The following is an 18164-nucleotide window of genomic DNA, read 5'->3' on the forward strand; positions in this document are numbered from 1 at the left end:
ATACGACGTGACAAATTACATATAAGCTAAATACTGCAGACGTAAGTAATTTATTTCTTTTTGATTGTTTTATAGTCGCAGGTAGAATTATCTAAAGACCTGAGAAATTTCTATATGCTTAAATAAGGTATTTCCGATGAAAAATCAGCATTACGTGTTAAGAATGATTTTATTCGTTGCTATCTTCCTACCTACAATGCCAATTTGTCTTATACTACGGACCGTTTCGTTTGATTAAAAATATACACAGTATTTATAAAATAAACAGGAACATGTCACCATATTCGTCTCCCGTCGTTGATGACAAAAATGTAATTTCTTTTTCGCTTATCTCTTTTTCCTATTTTTGAGCCCTCGTAAAAATAACTCTCTCCTCTTCCTTTCATAAGTTCAAAAAACGTCCGCCTATAATTCTATGGTTTAACATGCCTGATGTTATTACATAATATCCTATGCATTGTATCTACAAGGCGCGTGCAGAAAGTCATATTCATGTTGTAAAAAAAAGTTATATATGTATTCGTTTTACAAGTATATTCGACAATTGAGTGTCGCTCGCCAAGCGTTAATGTTACAACTAGAACTTTCTCGATCCGGAAATAATTTCTTGATAAAGTTCTGGTGTGATTTCGACGTATTCTTTGTTACCGGATAAAAAGTACATCTTGTCTTGAATTTTGCTCGGATCGAAGCCTTCCTCTTGAAGGTTCATCTTCTTCAACTTAAATGTCCCTGTTATTTCCAGTTCTTTCACAATTCGCAAGAAAATTGGTCTAGCATATGCTGGCAGTGCTTTCTCCAAACCTTCTGCAAGAGCTTTGAAATCCAGAAGGCTGTCTGGATCAACTATCGCTGCCATTCCTGCTCTTCCTTCCATTCCAGGCACCTTCGGTGATATTAAAATTAATTCACGTTTTTAGATTTGAAATACAAGTCAAACTTTATATTCAAAAAAGTGTGACAAGTTTTACGCAGTAATTAACCATGTCTCTTATTAAAATTATCTATGTATCAATGTTATATTAAAAGCGGATATAATTATTTTTGTTAACAAACCTGAACTCCGTAAACGGTAGCGTCTCTTTTCCCTGCAATATTACTGATAACTCCCTCCACTTCTGCAGTAGCAACGTTTTCTCCCTTCCACCTAAACGTGTCGCCTACTCTATCCTTGAAATAGATATAACCGTATTCATCCTCTACTAAAATATCACCTAAAAAAAGAATTCCAGAAAATAGAAATTATCTTAAGAGAAAATAGTTGGTGGTAAAGACTTTTATTTCAATGAACATCTGATTGGACGAAGGTCGTTTTACGACTGCCCTAATAAGTCCCTTATCAGTTATTAAGTACAACTCACCTGTTAGAAAGGCTTTATCACCTTTCACAAACACATCTTGTATTATTTTTCTTTTCGATTCCTCTTTATCCAGATATCCATTGAACTCTCTTAACGCGTCTCCTTCTTTTATTAATCCTATGAACATGCCTGGCTCATCTACGTCAAAAAAAAAGATGGTTTTACAGAGAAAGTAAATAGAATTTCGTATTAAGCGTATTACAAAAATAAATTTAATTGTTTAATATCAAAGTAAAATTCTTACTTGTTTCTGCTCTTATACATAAGCCATTCGTCCCTCTAACAGGCTCGTATGTCTGGTTATTTACGCGGATAATTGCTAGAGGATGAAACACTCGTGGCACAATTAGCGGCACGAAACCGACGGCGCCAGTTCGACCGTCTAAATTAGCTGTAATACAATAATAACAAATTATTTAAGAGCTCTACTGTAAGAATTAAATATAAAAATTAGAATAAGGAATATCGGTCTATGATTTATTATTACAATTTTATTTGAATGCTATAAGTAAGTAAAATTGATTACAATATAAAATACGATCGAAATTCGAAATTGAATAATAAAGACAGATGCTTTGCTGCAATATAAAATATAAGAATATTTTCCAAATGTTTTTATATAACGTTCCTACATATATAATTAAAATATTGAATGTTACCAATATTAGCATTGCCCTCGCTAGACCCGTAGAATTCGGAAATTCGTTTAATATTGAAGCGTTTGACAAATTCGCTCCAAATCTGCGGCCTCATGCCATTTCCAAACATGAGTCTCAAACGATGCGCATTATCTTCCGGTTTAGGGGGTGCGTTCAGCAAGTAACGACACATTTCACCGACGTATTGCGCTGCCTAACAAACAGAATTAAAATTTGATAGGAACGGGCTATTACATTTGAAAATTGCACAGTGTCCAATTAATTGTTATACTACGCCGTGCACTAACTTAGTAATTAAAAACGCATTAATAATAAAAAGTGTTCTCTTATAAATTACGCAATTGCTGCAAATTAATCAGTAATGAAAACGCTTAATATAATTTGGATGCTTTAGAGGTATTAACGATATCAGTAAATTAATTGTTTTTCATAAAGTTTAGGAACAAAATAACGTCGAATATGTTTTAATTTTACGCATAGGAAAATGACTCAAATCTGTATAGCGCAATGTACTAACTTATTCTTGTTTATAAGCCGTTCCTTCTGCTTTGAAGAGACTAATGGATACCGTGAGGAAAATGAACGAATTGAAAATCCAATTTTGTAAGCATTAATTTCACTGAGATCGCTATACAGTATAAAAATTTTGTAAATCACCTACGGTACAATTATATTTGATGCAATCTGTCCAATAAGCCGACACTGAAAACTTGGTCCTTAACACGGTTGGTATACCTTTCAGAATTGCGAAACCTACTCCAAGCATTCCACCAGCAGTATGGTACAAGGGATTTGGATTGTATAGGATATCACCCGATCTCAAGCCCACCAAATTAAAGGGCATTACGACCAGCAAGTATCTGTAACACATACGTTACGTTATTATTTTTATTCTTTGTATCATAAAGTACAACGAAATAATTAATGTCGTTTCAATTATTTATAACACAAATAGTACTTTTATATCATAAATAGTAATCGTTCAAACCGTTATTGTCTGATTCGATGTAATCTTATCTGACGAGAATTGAAATTGAAATAGTTTTAAAGAATGTTGGCAGAAATAAAATATTTATAAAATGTAGGAATCTAAAATTGAAGGAAATTCTTGAAATCTTTCTATATACTTTTTCATTGCACGCCATGTTCAAAATTAATATATGACGTATGATTGAATTAAATTGCTTCTTTATTTCATCCAAAAGAATTAACGATATGAACGAAATGAAAGTTGACATGGACAGGAGCTAGGGTATTTTATTAGTAGCATAAAACAGTCATAATGCAGGCAGACAGGAAGCAGTCTCTGGGTAAAGAGACTACATTTACATGTAATCTCATTCTCGACGAGTCGTAAGGCTTTCCTGAGAGGATTATAGATCATTTATACGTTCAGCAGGGAGATAATTCATTCTGTACACGGAACTCTGCCTAAGCATAAATGAAAGTTTAAAAACCTTTACTAAAAAGTTGCTCTAACGGTACAAATCGGCTCCGTTATCTGTTTTTTTTTTTTTTTTTATATATTCCATAATGAGCAGAATGGAAAATCACATATTTTCGATAAAATATTTCCAACGATACCGTTATCCGTAGAAAACAAATATTTTATCTGCTAACAATAAATTAATCTACCACACTAGAACTAATAACTATTTGTAGTAGCGAAATGTCCAATAAATGAAACGTTCAATGTTTAATGCACGTACAATCGTTTCTACCTTTAAAATTTGATTTCCTTTTCTACGATAATTTTTCTCTTTAGAGTTTCCTTCGAATTATATCGTTTATTAGATTTTGGATAATACAATTACGCAGACCTGGAATTATCGGTTCTATAATTATGTTAGGAAGTTAATTGTAATCAGGAGATTTACTCAATCGCCATATAATACCATTAAAAGGAATACCGTTGATTTGACTTTAAGTTTCTAAAGGGTTGTCTTAATCTTGTCGTTCAAGACTGACCTAGGCACGGAGGGTCGATATTTTTACATAATAAATCAACTTTTGTGTTAAAGATTATAGTAAATTCTAGGGTATAGTATCTAACAATACTGTCAACCTTGACCACTTTTTAGTTAAAGTTCAATGCAAAAAATATCAAACCGCGTCATACAGAATGTGTTTCACTTGCTCGATATTTGTCAAACTACGACTATAATTTCAAAACTAACGATTACGTTTAACACGATTCGAAATAATAATTTTATAAATAATACTAAGTAGACCAAACACCCTGTTTAATCGAACTAACGGTAAAAGGATAAAAAGCCTTTATTTCGCTACATTCGAAGAAAAGATTTAAAGAATATGCGTTCTTACCTCGAATTGAGAACTATCGCAACTTTCGGTAAACCAGTGGTACCGCTTGTGTAAAAGTATAGCAGCTTATCCTGGTAATTGGGTTCGTCTTTTACGACAGGCTCATTTGTGCTGGCTTCCGATATAAGTTTGTTCAAATCGTACACTCCGCTCTCACAGGTTTCAGACTTGAAACATACTTTGTATCTCACGATTCCCTGGATCGAGTCCATGATGTCATCGACGGCTAAGAAGACAATTCAATTTTTATATATTTATCCGAATTCTTGTGCTACCTACATTTCTATAATCATCGTTGTTATTTCTAATGTAAAAAATTCAATAATTTACACTACGATTTACACGCTATTGTTAGAAGAATACTGTTACTCTATCTCTTCAACTTTATTTTCACGATTTTAATGGCTGAACAAGCATTTGATTTACTGTTCTCGCCGTCGCACTCTGATTTTTATACAACCTTTCATACTCAACAACTAAAATCAACATGTATAATCGGAGAAAATCACATTTTGTAATAAATTAAACGTTAAAGATAGCAAGTTATCTCCAATTCCATTAACAACGTTCTTTACTTAATAATTGTTCTACATTTTAAATAACGATTTCTTTGTGACGTCTCGTTCTTTCAATTGCCTTTTCCCCCTTTCTTTATCACGTCGTAATTATTGCAAAATAAATCACGTCCATGTCATATTTACCAGACGAGTATTCTTCCACGTAAATGATACTCTTCACTTCAGCGATACGAAGACAATGAATCAAAGACTGGAGACGCAAATTTGTGTTAATCAGCGCAGTAACGACACCGAGTTTTCCCAGGCCAAGCCAAATCGCGGCATATTCCGGTCTATTGGGCATCATTAAGGCCACAGCATCTCCTTTTACGTAACCAGCTTTTTGAAAAACATATGCTATCTGGTTGCTATATTTATTAATCTGCAAGTTTGAATTTTTAAACATTATCCTCCTATTGTCTCTTACATCTGCAGATGAAAGACAGAAAATAACCAATCGTTATATCTAGTGTACTATTTGCAAATAATAAATAATAAATAGAAAAAGAGAGTAAAATAAACAGAGATGTTCTTTCACTTGAATCTGTAATGATGCATGAAATACCTGTCTGACTTTCTACAATTATGTTTAAAGAATTAATTGAATAAATTTACAATCTTTTTATACACTACTACAGATGTATTTAAATAGATATAGAAAATTATTTTGAACAGACAAGATTCGTGCAGATATATAAACGAAGATGCAATCTTCCTCTGCTTCAATGTTCTTTAAAGAAAAGATTTAAAAAATCGACAAATAAGAAATTAATCTCCACGATTTAAATTACTGAGCTCGCATTGAGCTTGCATATGTATGTACATACGTCGGAATAAGTCCAAACTTGATCCTCGAAGAAGAAGCAAGGCTTGTTAGGATAACGATCCACTCTTTTCTTAAATACCTTCACGACGGTCATATTGTTTCGACGTTGCCCTTTTATTTCGATTTCCGCCGTAACAGCACGATACAGGAATCTGAAAATTATGAACATAATTTTGCAGCAGATTAAATGATTAATAAAATTATATATTTTTATCGAAAGACTCGAATCTTCCTTCTAGCTATATGTTCATTGCGTTTCCAAATTAATGAATTTAATTTAAAGTCGTCGGTTAATTTTTCGTTTAACGTTTATCGCGTTTTTTCGGCACTATGATACCTCAAAAAGTATTGATCTTAATTTTTTACGTCCACACTGACGCAATTACGTTCATACAAAAAAATATTTGCATAAACAAGATAACGTTTATCTGTTCCAATTTCACGAAGCATAATCGAACTTTGCTAATTTCTCTAAATAAATATATTTACCGCAAAAATATTTTAGCGAATTTTCAAGATTCTGGAACTCTACAGACCTTCTAATTAAAGTTTAACTTTGCCTAAGATTGCATCAAAAAAAAAAAGAAGAAGAAGAAATGTCATCAATTGTATTATTTTTTCCAAGTTCCTCTATTATTAGAAGTGAAATAGATAATTGATTACATGCATTGTATTTAATTATTAGATTTGATAAGCTACAGATAAGTATGTAAATGCTAACGAAAAGGTAAAACCCAGTGTCATTAACAATCAGTAATGACAAAAGTTTCTAGATAATATCTACATCTAAGTCAGGCAGAATACGAAAAATGCTTTGTCGTTTAATGTTACGATGTATCGTGAAAACTTGATAACAAAGGTATTACATCGTATCGTATCTTAGACAGAAAAGGAAAAAAAGATGAAGGTAACAGTTTGACCAAGACTCAAAAGATAATAAATTAATTTTCTGCTAAGAAGTAAATTTACTCGCATTGATAGAATATAGTACCAATTAATGGCATACTGCCAAAATTATAATTAATATAAACTAGTTTTATTCACACATACGATATTGAGCGCAATTTTAAAATTATAACCAAGTTTAAAATTATAACCAAGTCAACAATGTTCGAAACGATTTAATAAAGAAATCGCGAAGATATACATATCTTGCGATATGCTGGTAGTCTATATCTAACATACGTATGCACGTAATATGTCTAACAAAAGACGACCTACTTTTTCTTATCGCCTAATGCGTTGAATATTCTTATCTTCTAATTTCATTGTTGAATATTTAAAATTGAAAAATTTCTTGTCTATCTATGCCTCATATTTTCAACTTTCTTTTTTTTCTTTTTTCTTTTTAAATTCTAAGGATACTTAAATTTAGATAATCTACTTTTCTTTGTTGTCTATGCCTTATATTTCCAGTTTTCTCTATGAAGTTTAATCGTTCAAAATTACGAGGATACGTAATCACGTCGGATTTAAAAACTCGAAATTTTATACTCGAAATATGAGCATAGAGTTAAGACGTTGCTCAAAGTCCCCTATATAAATCTCGATTTTTCACCAAATACTTGTAAACGAAAGAAGATGTTGGATTTATTTCTTTTAGACCTCCAGGATTGCATACTCCCTTCCGCTATCCATCTTATGTCTTAAAATTCTAATTATAAATACTCAACACTGTATAATCCATTCTCCCTTGTTCGCCCGTATTTTCTACTTTCTATGTCTTCTTCGGATTTTAATCATATTTAGAACTGTCGGTTCATTTCCCTTTGTCCTCGTATGTATTTAATGTCGTATATTCTCTCTTCGAATTCCCATCGTTTGAAATTGAAAATTATCCAACTTCTTCAGCTTTGATAATTAAGATTGAAACTTCTCACTTCTCCTTCAAATTCTAATTATATCCAACATTTAGTTCATCCGTTCCTTTATTCCCTTAACGCTGTGTTCTCTATTTCTTCAGCAAATTTTCATCATACAGAGAATTATAAAATTCGAAATCGCTTGTGTCGTTTGTTTCGAAACAAATATTTAGGATGATACGAGAACTGTGATTATACGCAAACATTTATCTGCAATTTTATTGGACGGTAAAATTTCATTGCTGTTTACGCTACCATTTATATTACCTTTCATATCATAAACATAACACGTTTTAATGTTAATGATCATTTATCGAGGAGCCATTGATAGGACATCATATATAATGTTTGAACTTTGAACAATCATCTAAAAACAAGTAAAACTTACAACCAATTCAAATTTGTTTGTCAGTGATAAGTTAGTTTAAATGACATTATCGCATAGTCCAAGATACACATTGATTGAACTTTGGAATTTTTATCAGTCACAGGAAATGCGATGCGCGTACGTGCATCTTTTTCAATAATAACAAGCTTCGATGCTCATCTTTTAATATAAATTATAACAAATAGTTGTATGAAATCTTATGTACTAGTTAGTATGTGTATACGTATTTAAATAGTTCAGCTATCTACTGGACGGATAGGAAAATTCATCTTTTTTCATTACCCTGTGTATATCGTATACAGTGGTGCGAGAACATAATCACTGCTAATTCTGATCAGGAGCAACAAATAGTATTAAAATAGACTTAGGATAGATCCCACGAGATTTCTATGCTCGTATTTACTATCTAAGATCGATTCTTTGATTCGCAAAATATATATGTAATTAGCGAATAATCGCGAAACATATTCATTCAACTACTCGAAGAAGACAGGAGCTTTTGATAAAAATCTCAGTGATAATGAGAAGTATCTTCCTTCTCAAGACATTCGATATTTTATAACGCAATTTACTTCTACCTTTTGTACCGATTGATCTCATATCGCTAGATTAAAAGCAATTAAAAGCGTGATACTAAATAGGAAAATAAATTTTTCCTGCCTCTTAAGCATTGTCATACAGGAAATTGTATTCGATCAGCTTTGTATCAACTTTTACAAATACGCTCAATTGACTAATAGTATTATGCGTCGACACAATGCAACGGTTACGGGCAACTCTTGGGTACAGAAAAGTGCGAGGAATATATTTATTGTGAGATGAATAGTAGCAGAGAGAGAGAGAGAGAGAGAGAGAGAGAGAGAGAGAGAGATACGATTCATTTTTCTCCAATAACAATTCCATACCCTTCTCGCATCTTGTTTGATCTTCAAATATTCTATCAAATCATCCCTCTTTAATCTACTCCGTTAACCTTTGTATTCCGCAATCAAAGTTCATTTAACCATCGATGGTAACGGAACTATGTTTCTTGCGTTAGATAAATAATTCCGCGTTCTGCTCCCGATGCTGACACTACCGATACCACTTTGTCGTACTATCAAGTGACGTGTGTATCACTTTTGCGACATATGCGTAAAATAAAAGACGAGTAAACACAAGCATATGTACCATAGTAAGCATTTCTTTCCTTTAACGGTCTTTTTAGCCAACGAGCGTAGCCTTACGCGGGTCAGTGACCGTTCATGATTGAAGAAACGCGTCTGGTATAAGCAAGTACTTTCTCGTCGCGGACGAAAGCGAAACGTTTGAAAAACAATTAAAAAGGCTGTACGAAGGTACTGGTAATGACTTTGTATAGAGCGAAACAGGCGATAAGGCTGATAAGGAGCCGCGATACGAATGTTGAATTATTGGGATCAAGCGTATAGAGGATCGAGCTTCCTATATTTTTCTTTGCCATTATTCCCTTATTAGTAAACTTCTGTTTCTAACTGCGTAATAAATATAATGTATATAGATTATAGGAAAAAATATGATAAGTAGATTTTTAAATAAATAAATGTTGCAAACAGAGAGAAAATAAAATTCGCTGTTTTACGCGTTAATTATTACGCGTTATTATATAACTACGACAACCACGAAGTGTTTAGTCTAGACTAATAAACATTACTTTTATAAATACTTCATAAACGCAGCGAATGACCTGCACGTGATAAGGCTATGAAATATAGCACGACCAAAGAGATTCATAGTACAAATTTCCAGACGTGAACTTTTTCTAGTAATAAAACTTGTCGTACAATAGTCTCGCGAAGACCTTATGCACTTTAAACCGAGATCAATATAGGTATATAAATAAATATTCATTTTCCTAAAAGCTTCAACACTTTCTCACTGTATTTTTAAGTAATATCTCGCTACTACCTCCTGAATAACCTCTGACGCGGTCGAAAGAGTTACTAACGAATACTATATAATTTTTGCTATTTGATACATTCAATACCATCCACCAATTATCGACATTCAACAATTTCCAATATTTGGTGAAAAATTTTTGTCTACTTCGATCCTATCAGTTTCCACATGTAACATGTTGATAACTTTAGAAAAATTTATATTTTCGCGAATATAACATAAATGGACTCTAGGTAAAGAATTAGTTTACGTACCGTAATAAATCTTATAACGAGCGCTATAATTCGAGCGTTTTATACGTTCTTGCATTATGTTCATTGTTGCGCTTTCAAATTCTCCACGAATGCATAAAAATTGGCAGTCGATAGATAATAATAGATTTGGAACTTACTTTAGGTCACGAGGTAGAACTTTGCAAATGATATATAGCTTCCGATGAAATCTGCAGATAACTGGAAGTAAGGCCAAAGCAAGCGCGACCTGGGCAATCTTGTTGAACCCAGGGAAACCGAACCTCGTCGCCACAACACCGAACATCGCAGCAATAACACCCAGAGCTAACAGCAAAAGTGTAACATCCATGATCCAGCGTCACCCAGTCTGTTCGCTGAGTTCTGGTACCCGTACCTAGGAACTGCAAAAGACAACATGACGATCAGTTTCCTTATATGTATATCGAATATGAAAAGACGAATTATATCGCGTACTGTTCTTCTACGCAGGGTAAGAACGTTTCCACGGGAACGACGTCGCTACTTTTGCACCAAAGAAGATTAATTTAATTTTCTATTTCACATATAGGGAAGTTAACTTCTATGTAGAACGATCACTCTGTGGCGTTTCAAAATTACGTAAGGTAACACAATCAGTAGCTTTATTTCTGACTCGCACAAAGTGTAACGATCAATACTTAGCATTTTAAGGGTTGACAACGTAATCGTATCAATTATTCGCGTATCGAGCCAAACTTTCTTAAATTTTATTAAATTCTGGCGCATTTAAATGCCACGGCCAGTATTTTCTATTTCGAAGCTAATAAAAACACGCCACGAACGATGTTTGCATCTGAGAGTCATGCTATGAACCACGGTCAGTCTCTTTGTTGAAGAACTTATACCGAATTAATACGACAAGGTTCTTTGTTTCAAAGATGCACGAGATTGCTTGAACGGTCTCCTTGTCTTGGAGTCGCACGTGCTACAGCTCCGACAACTGCAACCTTCCGCTATAGGGATACGCGTGTGCCACAACAACGATCATTTATACCTATGTGCAACGTGTCACGATCAATATTACATCCAGAACCGCGTAAAACGCCCCGATGAATCTTTCATGCTCGAATGTTACATCGTCACTTTCCTCACACGCAATTATATATAACGAAAACCTACGAGTTAATGTTTTAAAAGGTAAATACCACGACCATTTTAAGTTATTATTAGATATCGAAACCAGATAAGATATTACTGTACTATAACTATGCAAAATTCGATGCATTTTGATGTTCCACTATCACGATTCTTTATATCCCTTTATATCACAATTACAATCGCGACGATCAATATATCCTATGTTTTACTAATACCACGATCCAGCTGAGACAACATATAAAAATATCACAATCTTTTGATCCAATCCCAATCCAGGTCCCTCATATATATTTTGTACAAAATACCAAGTAATTTTAACAAAATCGCCGCAACTTTATTCAAGATTTCTTCTGTTAAAATGAAATTGCACGTGGTGCACGAGAATAAATAAGTACCTTACTCGTTTCAAGGGGTACGAGAAGCACCACGGTTGATCCTGAATTGAAAATCGTACGAGACAGCGTGCAAATCAATATCCTGTGCCTCTCGGAGCGAGGCCACTCTCGACGATGCACCAACAACACTAACAGCCGGCAAAGCGACTGACTGGACTGCAGACACCGCGTTCCGACGGCACTTCGCTATTGCGCCACCACTGAGAATAATTTCCGAGCGATAGTGTACGTACAAAGCAACGGAAAATCGAAGTTTTATTTTAACCAGATTCCTACCAACGGCGTTCCTCCAACTTCACGTTCCTGTCGCATCGCTACTAGGCATGCCCAGCCACTCTGCGAACCTGAGCAAGCGCCGTTTTGTTTCGTGTATGCTTTTTGCTTTCGAGTTTGCCTATTGAGAGTTTTTTTTCAAAAATCACGATTAAAGATAAACGAGCAAAGAAAAGTGAAATGGAAAAAAAATTCTATTCGAAAACGTTTATTAGAAACAGTTTGCTTTTTGCGTAAAGAATGCTTGAAAAATTATATCATTACGTTTCTTGCTCCTCATTTGTATAGACTATAGACGTCAATCTACAATTCTTGTCGGTCGTCTTCATACACACAAACTTGCTGCAGATATTTCGCCAGAAGGTGATGTAATGCAATAAACATAAGAAGCGCGTGAGGTGTTTAAAACTTATGGAATAATGTAACTTAAAAATCATTTTTGCCAAAATATGTTAAATCTGCTGTAGACCTTTATTCGAGATTTCAATTTAATTATAATTCTGGTAACTATTATAATACGTTGTTATGTACGATACTTTTTCAACATGAAAACTTCTGCAGCCATTACTATTTACTTTTACATATTTATTAATTATAAATACAATAATACTCTAGAAAGATCATATTGTCAATGAAACAATTATAATTTTTAATGATCTGCGTATAATTAGATTGCAGCACCATCTATATGTTAAAGAACAATGAATAATCAGTATTCATATAGCATAGTATATTTTAATCGAAAATATATGATTTGTAATATACGAAAAATAAACTTAAATAATACTAAATATTGTGATATATATAAAATACAAATAGGTAATACAATAGCGCATCATTTTGATTTTCAAAACAAAATTCACATTACCTCCAAACGGTTTAAATAAAACTGATTACCAGGAAGCGAAATTCAATTGAAATTACTAAAATCCTGATTATATCTATAATTTTATAATCACATTAAAACAAAACCTATTAAATTTAAAGTGTTATTTTAAATTTATTAAAATTGGTATGAAGATTTGGTAAATTAAAGAAGACAGATATACTTGAGGCAATCAAATTTGATAAAATAATACACATGTATTAACTCTCTTTGTAATTTATATAAATCTTTTATATTGAGCGTCGATAAAATCAAAATTCATAGCAGGAATGTTATATGACAGAAAGAAAGTTTGATGTAAAACTATTCAATCATACGCTTTAATTTGTAATCTTCATACTATTGACCTGGTCACAGTAACTTTATTATTCATATTTCATCATTTTCAATACATATTTTACTGCTAAACTTCTTTCAGAATACGTGTTATAGAACACGTGTTTCTGCAACACATTTATTATTATCTAACGAAAGAACAAATATCGTTTAAACGTATTCTAATTAGTTCTTAAACTACAACTGTTCATAAACGGGTGAAAGTGTAAATTATTTTTCATAAAAACATTTAAATCCGTGATTTATAGGATCAGTATACGATTTATAAAATAACGTGCTAGTTTGTACAATTATTAGTCATTCGATTGTATGACTATGTATTAAGTGTACAACAATTTTAATATGAATTATCTCTATCATTTTACTAGAACCGTTCAACAAAGAATTTAAGCATAAAAAGTAAATAAATGTAGTTCTACCTTATAAATAAGCACCACTGACATTTCACTGTTACTTAAGTTGGATATGTACTTGACACACGTTTATGTAAAAATGTAATAGTTCTGCAACCGCATCAGCCATTTATAATCAGCATGCTACTGAATTAAACTCTCATAAAATGTTAAACAGATGTACAATAACTAACATAGCGTATTTTTATTATAGCATTACTGATTTGGAGCTAAGATAGGAAATGATGGGAAGACTTAATGAACGTCCTGAAAGTGAATGTATATTTAAAAATAAGTAGTTCTTCATGGATTTAAAAAAAATGAAGTTGGTGGCAATATGATTTGTAGCAATTTACAAAGAAATTACCTAAGTTTGCTGGATTGGATATAATTTTTACATTGATCTACAACGGTAAATATTCTAAAATAATTATAAATTCCTTCTGTTCAATTTTGTGGACTTTTCTTGTTATATGCATTTATATCTTCTAAGTTCAAAATGTCAAATTCTATGATATTTTTTCCTGCAAATTGTCCAAATACTCCATTTGATATGCTACGTTTAACAACTGCAAAATAAAAATATATACATTAATCCAGTCAATGATATTAAGCAATCGTTAGATAGTATTGAATATACCGACCATTTGAATTTACTTTTGTCAACATATATGTTGGTAAATTCTGACATTCACGAGCTATATATGTCCCAACAACTGATAAATCAGAGATTGGTGGAGTAACCACTTTCATTGTTTTACGCACAATCTCTGTGTCTACTTCGTAATAACCTGCAAACATTATACAAATAAAAAATATATTATTATATTACTTATCTCCAAATTCGAATTCATCTGTTTTACAAAATATACGAAAATTACCATTATACATTTTTCTGAGAAGATCATACATATTGCGCGGTGGTAAAACTGCTTGACGATCGAGCGGCATCACAAAGCAACATTGCCCATCAATATCAATTATGCCAGTTTTATTCTATAAAGAAATAAATTATACAAAGTAATATATTCTTTCTATCAGATACTTTATATAATACATATTTCAACATGCTTACAATGTTAAAATCATGTACAAATCGACCTTGACGTCCGCCACGGAAATCTGGCACATCAATTTTCTCATAGTGCTCATTTTCCAAATCGATCTCAAATCGTTCCTTGAAGAAGCTATTGTTGTTATCTACATTTTTCGCGATATCCGTAGCTTTCTGACCTGTAGTTCTCCTCGCACCTTTTATAATCAAACCAGAGTCAATATTTTTCATAATATCCATAGCTTCTTGTTCTGTAGCTCTTCTCAAATCTTGTATAATTAAATTAGGATCTGCTACCAAGCCTTCGTGTACTGCATCTTTGGTATAAGGTATTTTGCTTGATTTGTCATAAGGAATGCTGTACCATCCAGTTTTAAATCTGTGCATTTGTGTTCTAGCATATTGTCTGTATATGTATAATCCACCTATGACTCCAATTATCAGTATCATCAATGCAACGAGAAACAGTAAAAATGTTGCGGTCACATGAATGCGATAAATGCTTCTCCGAGAAACAAAATAATGACCTCCCACATCGGACTTCAAGCATTGTGCCTCTGCATCCCGTTTACCATTTTCCTGTTTATATAATGATATTTATTTATACTGAACCCTACTTCATGAGTTTTGATGAAAACAATGTTTGATGAAGAAAAAAATATCATTTTAATATTCACAACGATTAACTAAATGGGAACAGTAATTTTCTAGAAATGAACTCTCATCTATCTATATCAATTTTACAATCCCACCACCACTATATCGTCGCTGGTCTGCGATAATGGTGAATACGTGTAACGAACTATTAAACGACGTCATAAAATGTATCAAATACGCAGCACTATGCAAAAGACAAAGATAAAATTACATTTACACACAAATAAATTTATTAAAAATGAATAAAATTCATGGAAAGCAATAAATTCGATGACATGATGAATATTTATTTATGAAGAGCAAACTAAATTTAAAATTTCTACGATTACTTCTATTAATGTTTCATCGTTAACAACATTAAAATATCACTAATGTTAGAGTTTGATAAATATCAAAATAGTGCTAACCGCTGAATTCTCCGCAATAAACAACGGTTGTTCCTTCTTCTCAGTAATGGCCTTTGTAATGATCGTCATCTTGATAAATGTTTTGATTTCGGTATCCTTTTAAATATCAATAGACCTCTAACACGGAAATCTTTTCCGTGCGTTCGATCGTACAATTATAACGAATGATCACCACACTTTGGCAAATATCGAAATGTAACACAACTTATACAACGTAGCTAAGTATCGCGCGCTATATCCAGAAAATTTCAGGATGAACTACATACATACATACGTACACATAACTACACACACATATAAATGCAACCGAGATTGATCGGTGACAACCGCGCCCTCAATGCACTAATAAATACTATTTGCGCATGCGTCAACTCCGTGTGAAAGGAAGTCGACCGCTTCTCAATGTTTTCTACGTATAATAGGTATTTTATGTATTTATATGTGCACATTTTGACTGCACACACGCGCGCGCGCGCGCGCACACACACACACACACACACATACACACAAAACGATACAACTTAGAATATTACATGATTTACACAAAGCACGAAGTCTTAATATTATTATTATTATTTAATATTTTTTTTATGCATTCAATGTTTACAGTACTTTCAATCACGATATATAGAAATTATGGATAAAATTCAGTGTACATTTCAAAATGCTAAATCAAAAGAAGAGCAGGAAAATAATTTGATTAAAAAAGAAGAAATAATTGATAAATGCACAGAACTTGATCATGATGAATTAGTCAAGCTAACAAAAGGAGCAATTCGCAATATAATTGAAAGTGATCCGTTACTTTCTGGTCTACCGGCGGATGTTACTATCGAGGAACTCAAAGCTCAAATTGCAGTTGCACAAGGACAAGCGATAACTTTGTATTTGAATCGTGGAGAATTACCAAAACTTGGAATTGTGGTAAAACATTTTTCAAATAACTTTTTATATATTTTTCATATTTTGTATTACGTTATTATACATTTGACATTGCTTGTATATAACATTTACTGTGTTTGATAATTAAAATAAAGAAAAATTAGGAAAACAATCTATAATAATTTTTGAATTATTTTAAATTGATTCTTTATTTTAGGTACCCCCTCACCACACTACAGTCCTAGATCTCAAGAAAGCTATAAAACGACATACAAATTTATCTCTGAAGAGAGAGAAAGTTAAAAAAAAGATAAGTTGGAAACATATTTGGAAAAAGTATCATCTATGTTTTGAGAATGTTAGATTAATAAATGACAATGAAAATATAAAAGCTTATGGAATCACAAACAAAGCAGAATTACATTATGTAAAAAGACGCAGAGAAAAAAATAAATTGATAAAACACTCTTAGTTTTTGCATAAAACGTGTAATATGTAAATACTGCAATTTTACATTACATAGGAATTTATGCTTTAAAAAGTACATTATACTATTATTATTAATTAGATTTCTTATATATATTATTTTCTAGGTAAAGATTTGTATTTTGGTTGTTGAATTTCACATGTTAGATATGGATTGACATCTTCTAATAAGAAACAAGTTAAATCGAATGCTGCAGATCCATTAAAATTAGTTACAGTTAATTTCTTCAAGTTAGGCATTCTGTATAGTGCTTCTAGTCCCCTTTCTGTTACATTTTCACATTCTGATACGTCAAGATGCTCTAAATTTGGAAATTCTACAGACAATTTATCCAATGACCAATCATTAATTGTTCTACAACCTCTGAAGCTTAGTGTTCTTAAATCATAGAGATTAAAAATAAAATCAAGATGTTCATATTGTATAGGATATCCATTGAAATCTATTTCCTCTAAAATAAAGTTTTCATCATATTCTTCTGGCAATTTTGAGAGTTCACTCCTCTTAGTTTTATCTAGCCATTCATTGTGATTTTTGAACCTTATTTTACCACTACACTCTATAACATATTTAGCTGCTGCCAAATCTGGACCGGCTTTGACATATTTTTCATATTGTTGCTTTTCGATAAATTCCTTATAATTCTCTTTTTGACGTTTCCACCAATGTTGTAGACGTAATACAACAAAATCATGCATATTAGGTGCTTCTACCTTAATAAGCATTCCTAGTGGTGGACCGTAAACGTGTTTGCCATAAGATTCTGCTTTTGTTCCAACAGTAATTTGTCGTTTACGTAAATACTTTATAAAGTAACTGATAGCTTCATAGTTATCATAAAACGAACGTGTCACGTTAACCTGTAACGGTCTATAAACACTTTTATGCTCAAAAATTTGTTTGAATATCATGCGGGTACAATGTTGACGTAACATTTTTATTATGCAGTTTCATGTATGAATGATATCTCTTGTCTCACAAATGTTTGTCTTGTCTCACAACTTGTTTCAAAATATGTATAATTTTATAATATTCATTTAATAACAATACTTTTGCAAAAATTAACAGTTGCTCGCTAAAGTTATTGAACATCAACGAGTATACATGTCTAATAATATACACTGGGCATG

The 18164-nt window shown here is 32.3% G+C and overlaps 4 protein-coding genes across 8 annotated transcripts; 1 reads left to right on the forward strand and 3 right to left on the reverse strand.

Annotated features, from left to right (window-relative positions):
• Window positions 1-150: 150 nt before the first annotated feature.
• Window positions 151-12244, reverse strand: LOC122573359 (long-chain fatty acid transport protein 4-like). Of its 4 annotated transcripts, XM_043739600.1 has the most exons (12): window positions 10287-10394; window positions 7858-7957; window positions 7402-7800; window positions 5730-5880; window positions 5047-5284; window positions 4346-4571; window positions 2682-2880; window positions 2021-2213; window positions 1606-1752; window positions 1362-1499; window positions 1057-1214; window positions 151-886 (listed from the first exon to the last, which is right to left on the reverse strand). In XM_043739600.1, exons 3-12 carry the CDS (start codon window positions 7413-7415, stop codon window positions 578-580), a joined length of 1773 nt encoding a protein of 590 aa, XP_043595535.1. In that variant the 5' UTR covers window positions 7416-7800; window positions 7858-7957; window positions 10287-10394; the 3' UTR covers window positions 151-577. The 4 variants fall into 4 exon arrangements, with proteins under 4 accessions (XP_043595535.1, XP_043595532.1, XP_043595531.1 ...); XM_043739597.1 differs by lacking the exons at window positions 7402-7800; window positions 7858-7957 and adding an exon at window positions 11666-12244 and having other exon boundaries at window positions 10287-10529; XM_043739596.1 differs by lacking the exons at window positions 7402-7800; window positions 7858-7957 and adding an exon at window positions 11661-12244 and having other exon boundaries at window positions 10287-10529.
• Window positions 12245-13143: 899 nt separating this feature from the next.
• Window positions 13144-15907, reverse strand: LOC122573362. 2 transcript variants are annotated; one of them, XR_006318722.1, is made up of 6 exons: window positions 15666-15907; window positions 14623-15180; window positions 14429-14543; window positions 14192-14338; window positions 13915-14116; window positions 13144-13814 (listed from the first exon to the last, which is right to left on the reverse strand). XR_006318722.1 is itself a non-coding variant. In XM_043739610.1 (5 exons), exons 1-5 carry the CDS (start codon window positions 15732-15734, stop codon window positions 13995-13997), a joined length of 1011 nt encoding a protein of 336 aa, XP_043595545.1. In that variant the 5' UTR covers window positions 15735-15907; the 3' UTR covers window positions 13144-13994. The 2 variants fall into 2 exon arrangements, 1 of the variants encoding a protein (XP_043595545.1); XM_043739610.1 differs by having other exon boundaries at window positions 13144-14116.
• Window positions 15908-15966: 59 nt separating this feature from the next.
• On the forward strand, window positions 15967-17032 carry LOC122573364 (U11/U12 small nuclear ribonucleoprotein 25 kDa protein-like). The gene is made up of 3 exons (XM_043739612.1): window positions 15967-16087; window positions 16275-16589; window positions 16765-17032. The coding sequence occupies exons 2-3, from the start codon at window positions 16302-16304 to the stop codon at window positions 17017-17019; spliced, it is 543 nt and encodes a 180-aa protein (XP_043595547.1). The 5' UTR covers window positions 15967-16087; window positions 16275-16301; the 3' UTR covers window positions 17020-17032.
• Window positions 17020-17969, reverse strand: LOC122573363 (distal membrane-arm assembly complex protein 2). Its single transcript, XM_043739611.1, has one exon. The coding sequence runs from the start codon at window positions 17967-17969 to the stop codon at window positions 17130-17132; it is 840 nt and encodes a 279-aa protein (XP_043595546.1). The 3' UTR covers window positions 17020-17129.
• Between the last annotated feature and the right edge of the window lie 195 nt (window positions 17970-18164).

The sequence above is a fragment of the Bombus pyrosoma genome, linkage group LG12 (genome assembly GCF_014825855.1).
Source record: "Bombus pyrosoma isolate SC7728 linkage group LG12, ASM1482585v1, whole genome shotgun sequence".
Classification (NCBI taxonomy): Eukaryota; Metazoa; Arthropoda; class Insecta; order Hymenoptera; family Apidae; genus Bombus; species Bombus pyrosoma.

Coding starts and splice junctions, on each gene's coding strand:
- LOC122573362 (XM_043739610.1), bottom strand. CDS start 15,734: ATGACGATCATTACAAAGGCCATTACTGAGAAGAAGGAACAACCGTTG. Junction 15,181..15,665: donor TTATTGCGGAGAATTCAGCG/GTTAGCACTATT, acceptor TTATATAAACAG/GAAAATGGTAAACGGGATGC. Junction 14,544..14,622: donor TTGTACATGATTTTAACATT/GTAAGCATGTTG, acceptor ATTTCTTTATAG/AATAAAACTGGCATAATTGA.
- LOC122573363 (XM_043739611.1), bottom strand. CDS start 17,969: ATGTTACGTCAACATTGTACCCGCATGATATTCAAACAAATTTTTGAG.
- LOC122573359 (XM_043739597.1), bottom strand. CDS start 10,477: ATGGATGTTACACTTTTGCTGTTAGCTCTGGGTGTTATTGCTGCGATG. Junction 5,285..5,729: donor AAGTTTGGACTTATTCCGAC/GTATGTACATAC, acceptor TCAAACTTGCAG/ATTAATAAATATAGCAACCA. Junction 1,500..1,605: donor ATGTATAAGAGCAGAAACAA/GTAAGAATTTTA, acceptor TTTTTGACGTAG/ATGAGCCAGGCATGTTCATA.
- LOC122573364 (XM_043739612.1), top strand. CDS start 16,302: ATGGATAAAATTCAGTGTACATTTCAAAATGCTAAATCAAAAGAAGAG. Junction 16,590..16,764: donor TACCAAAACTTGGAATTGTG/GTAAAACATTTT, acceptor TCTTTATTTTAG/GTACCCCCTCACCACACTAC.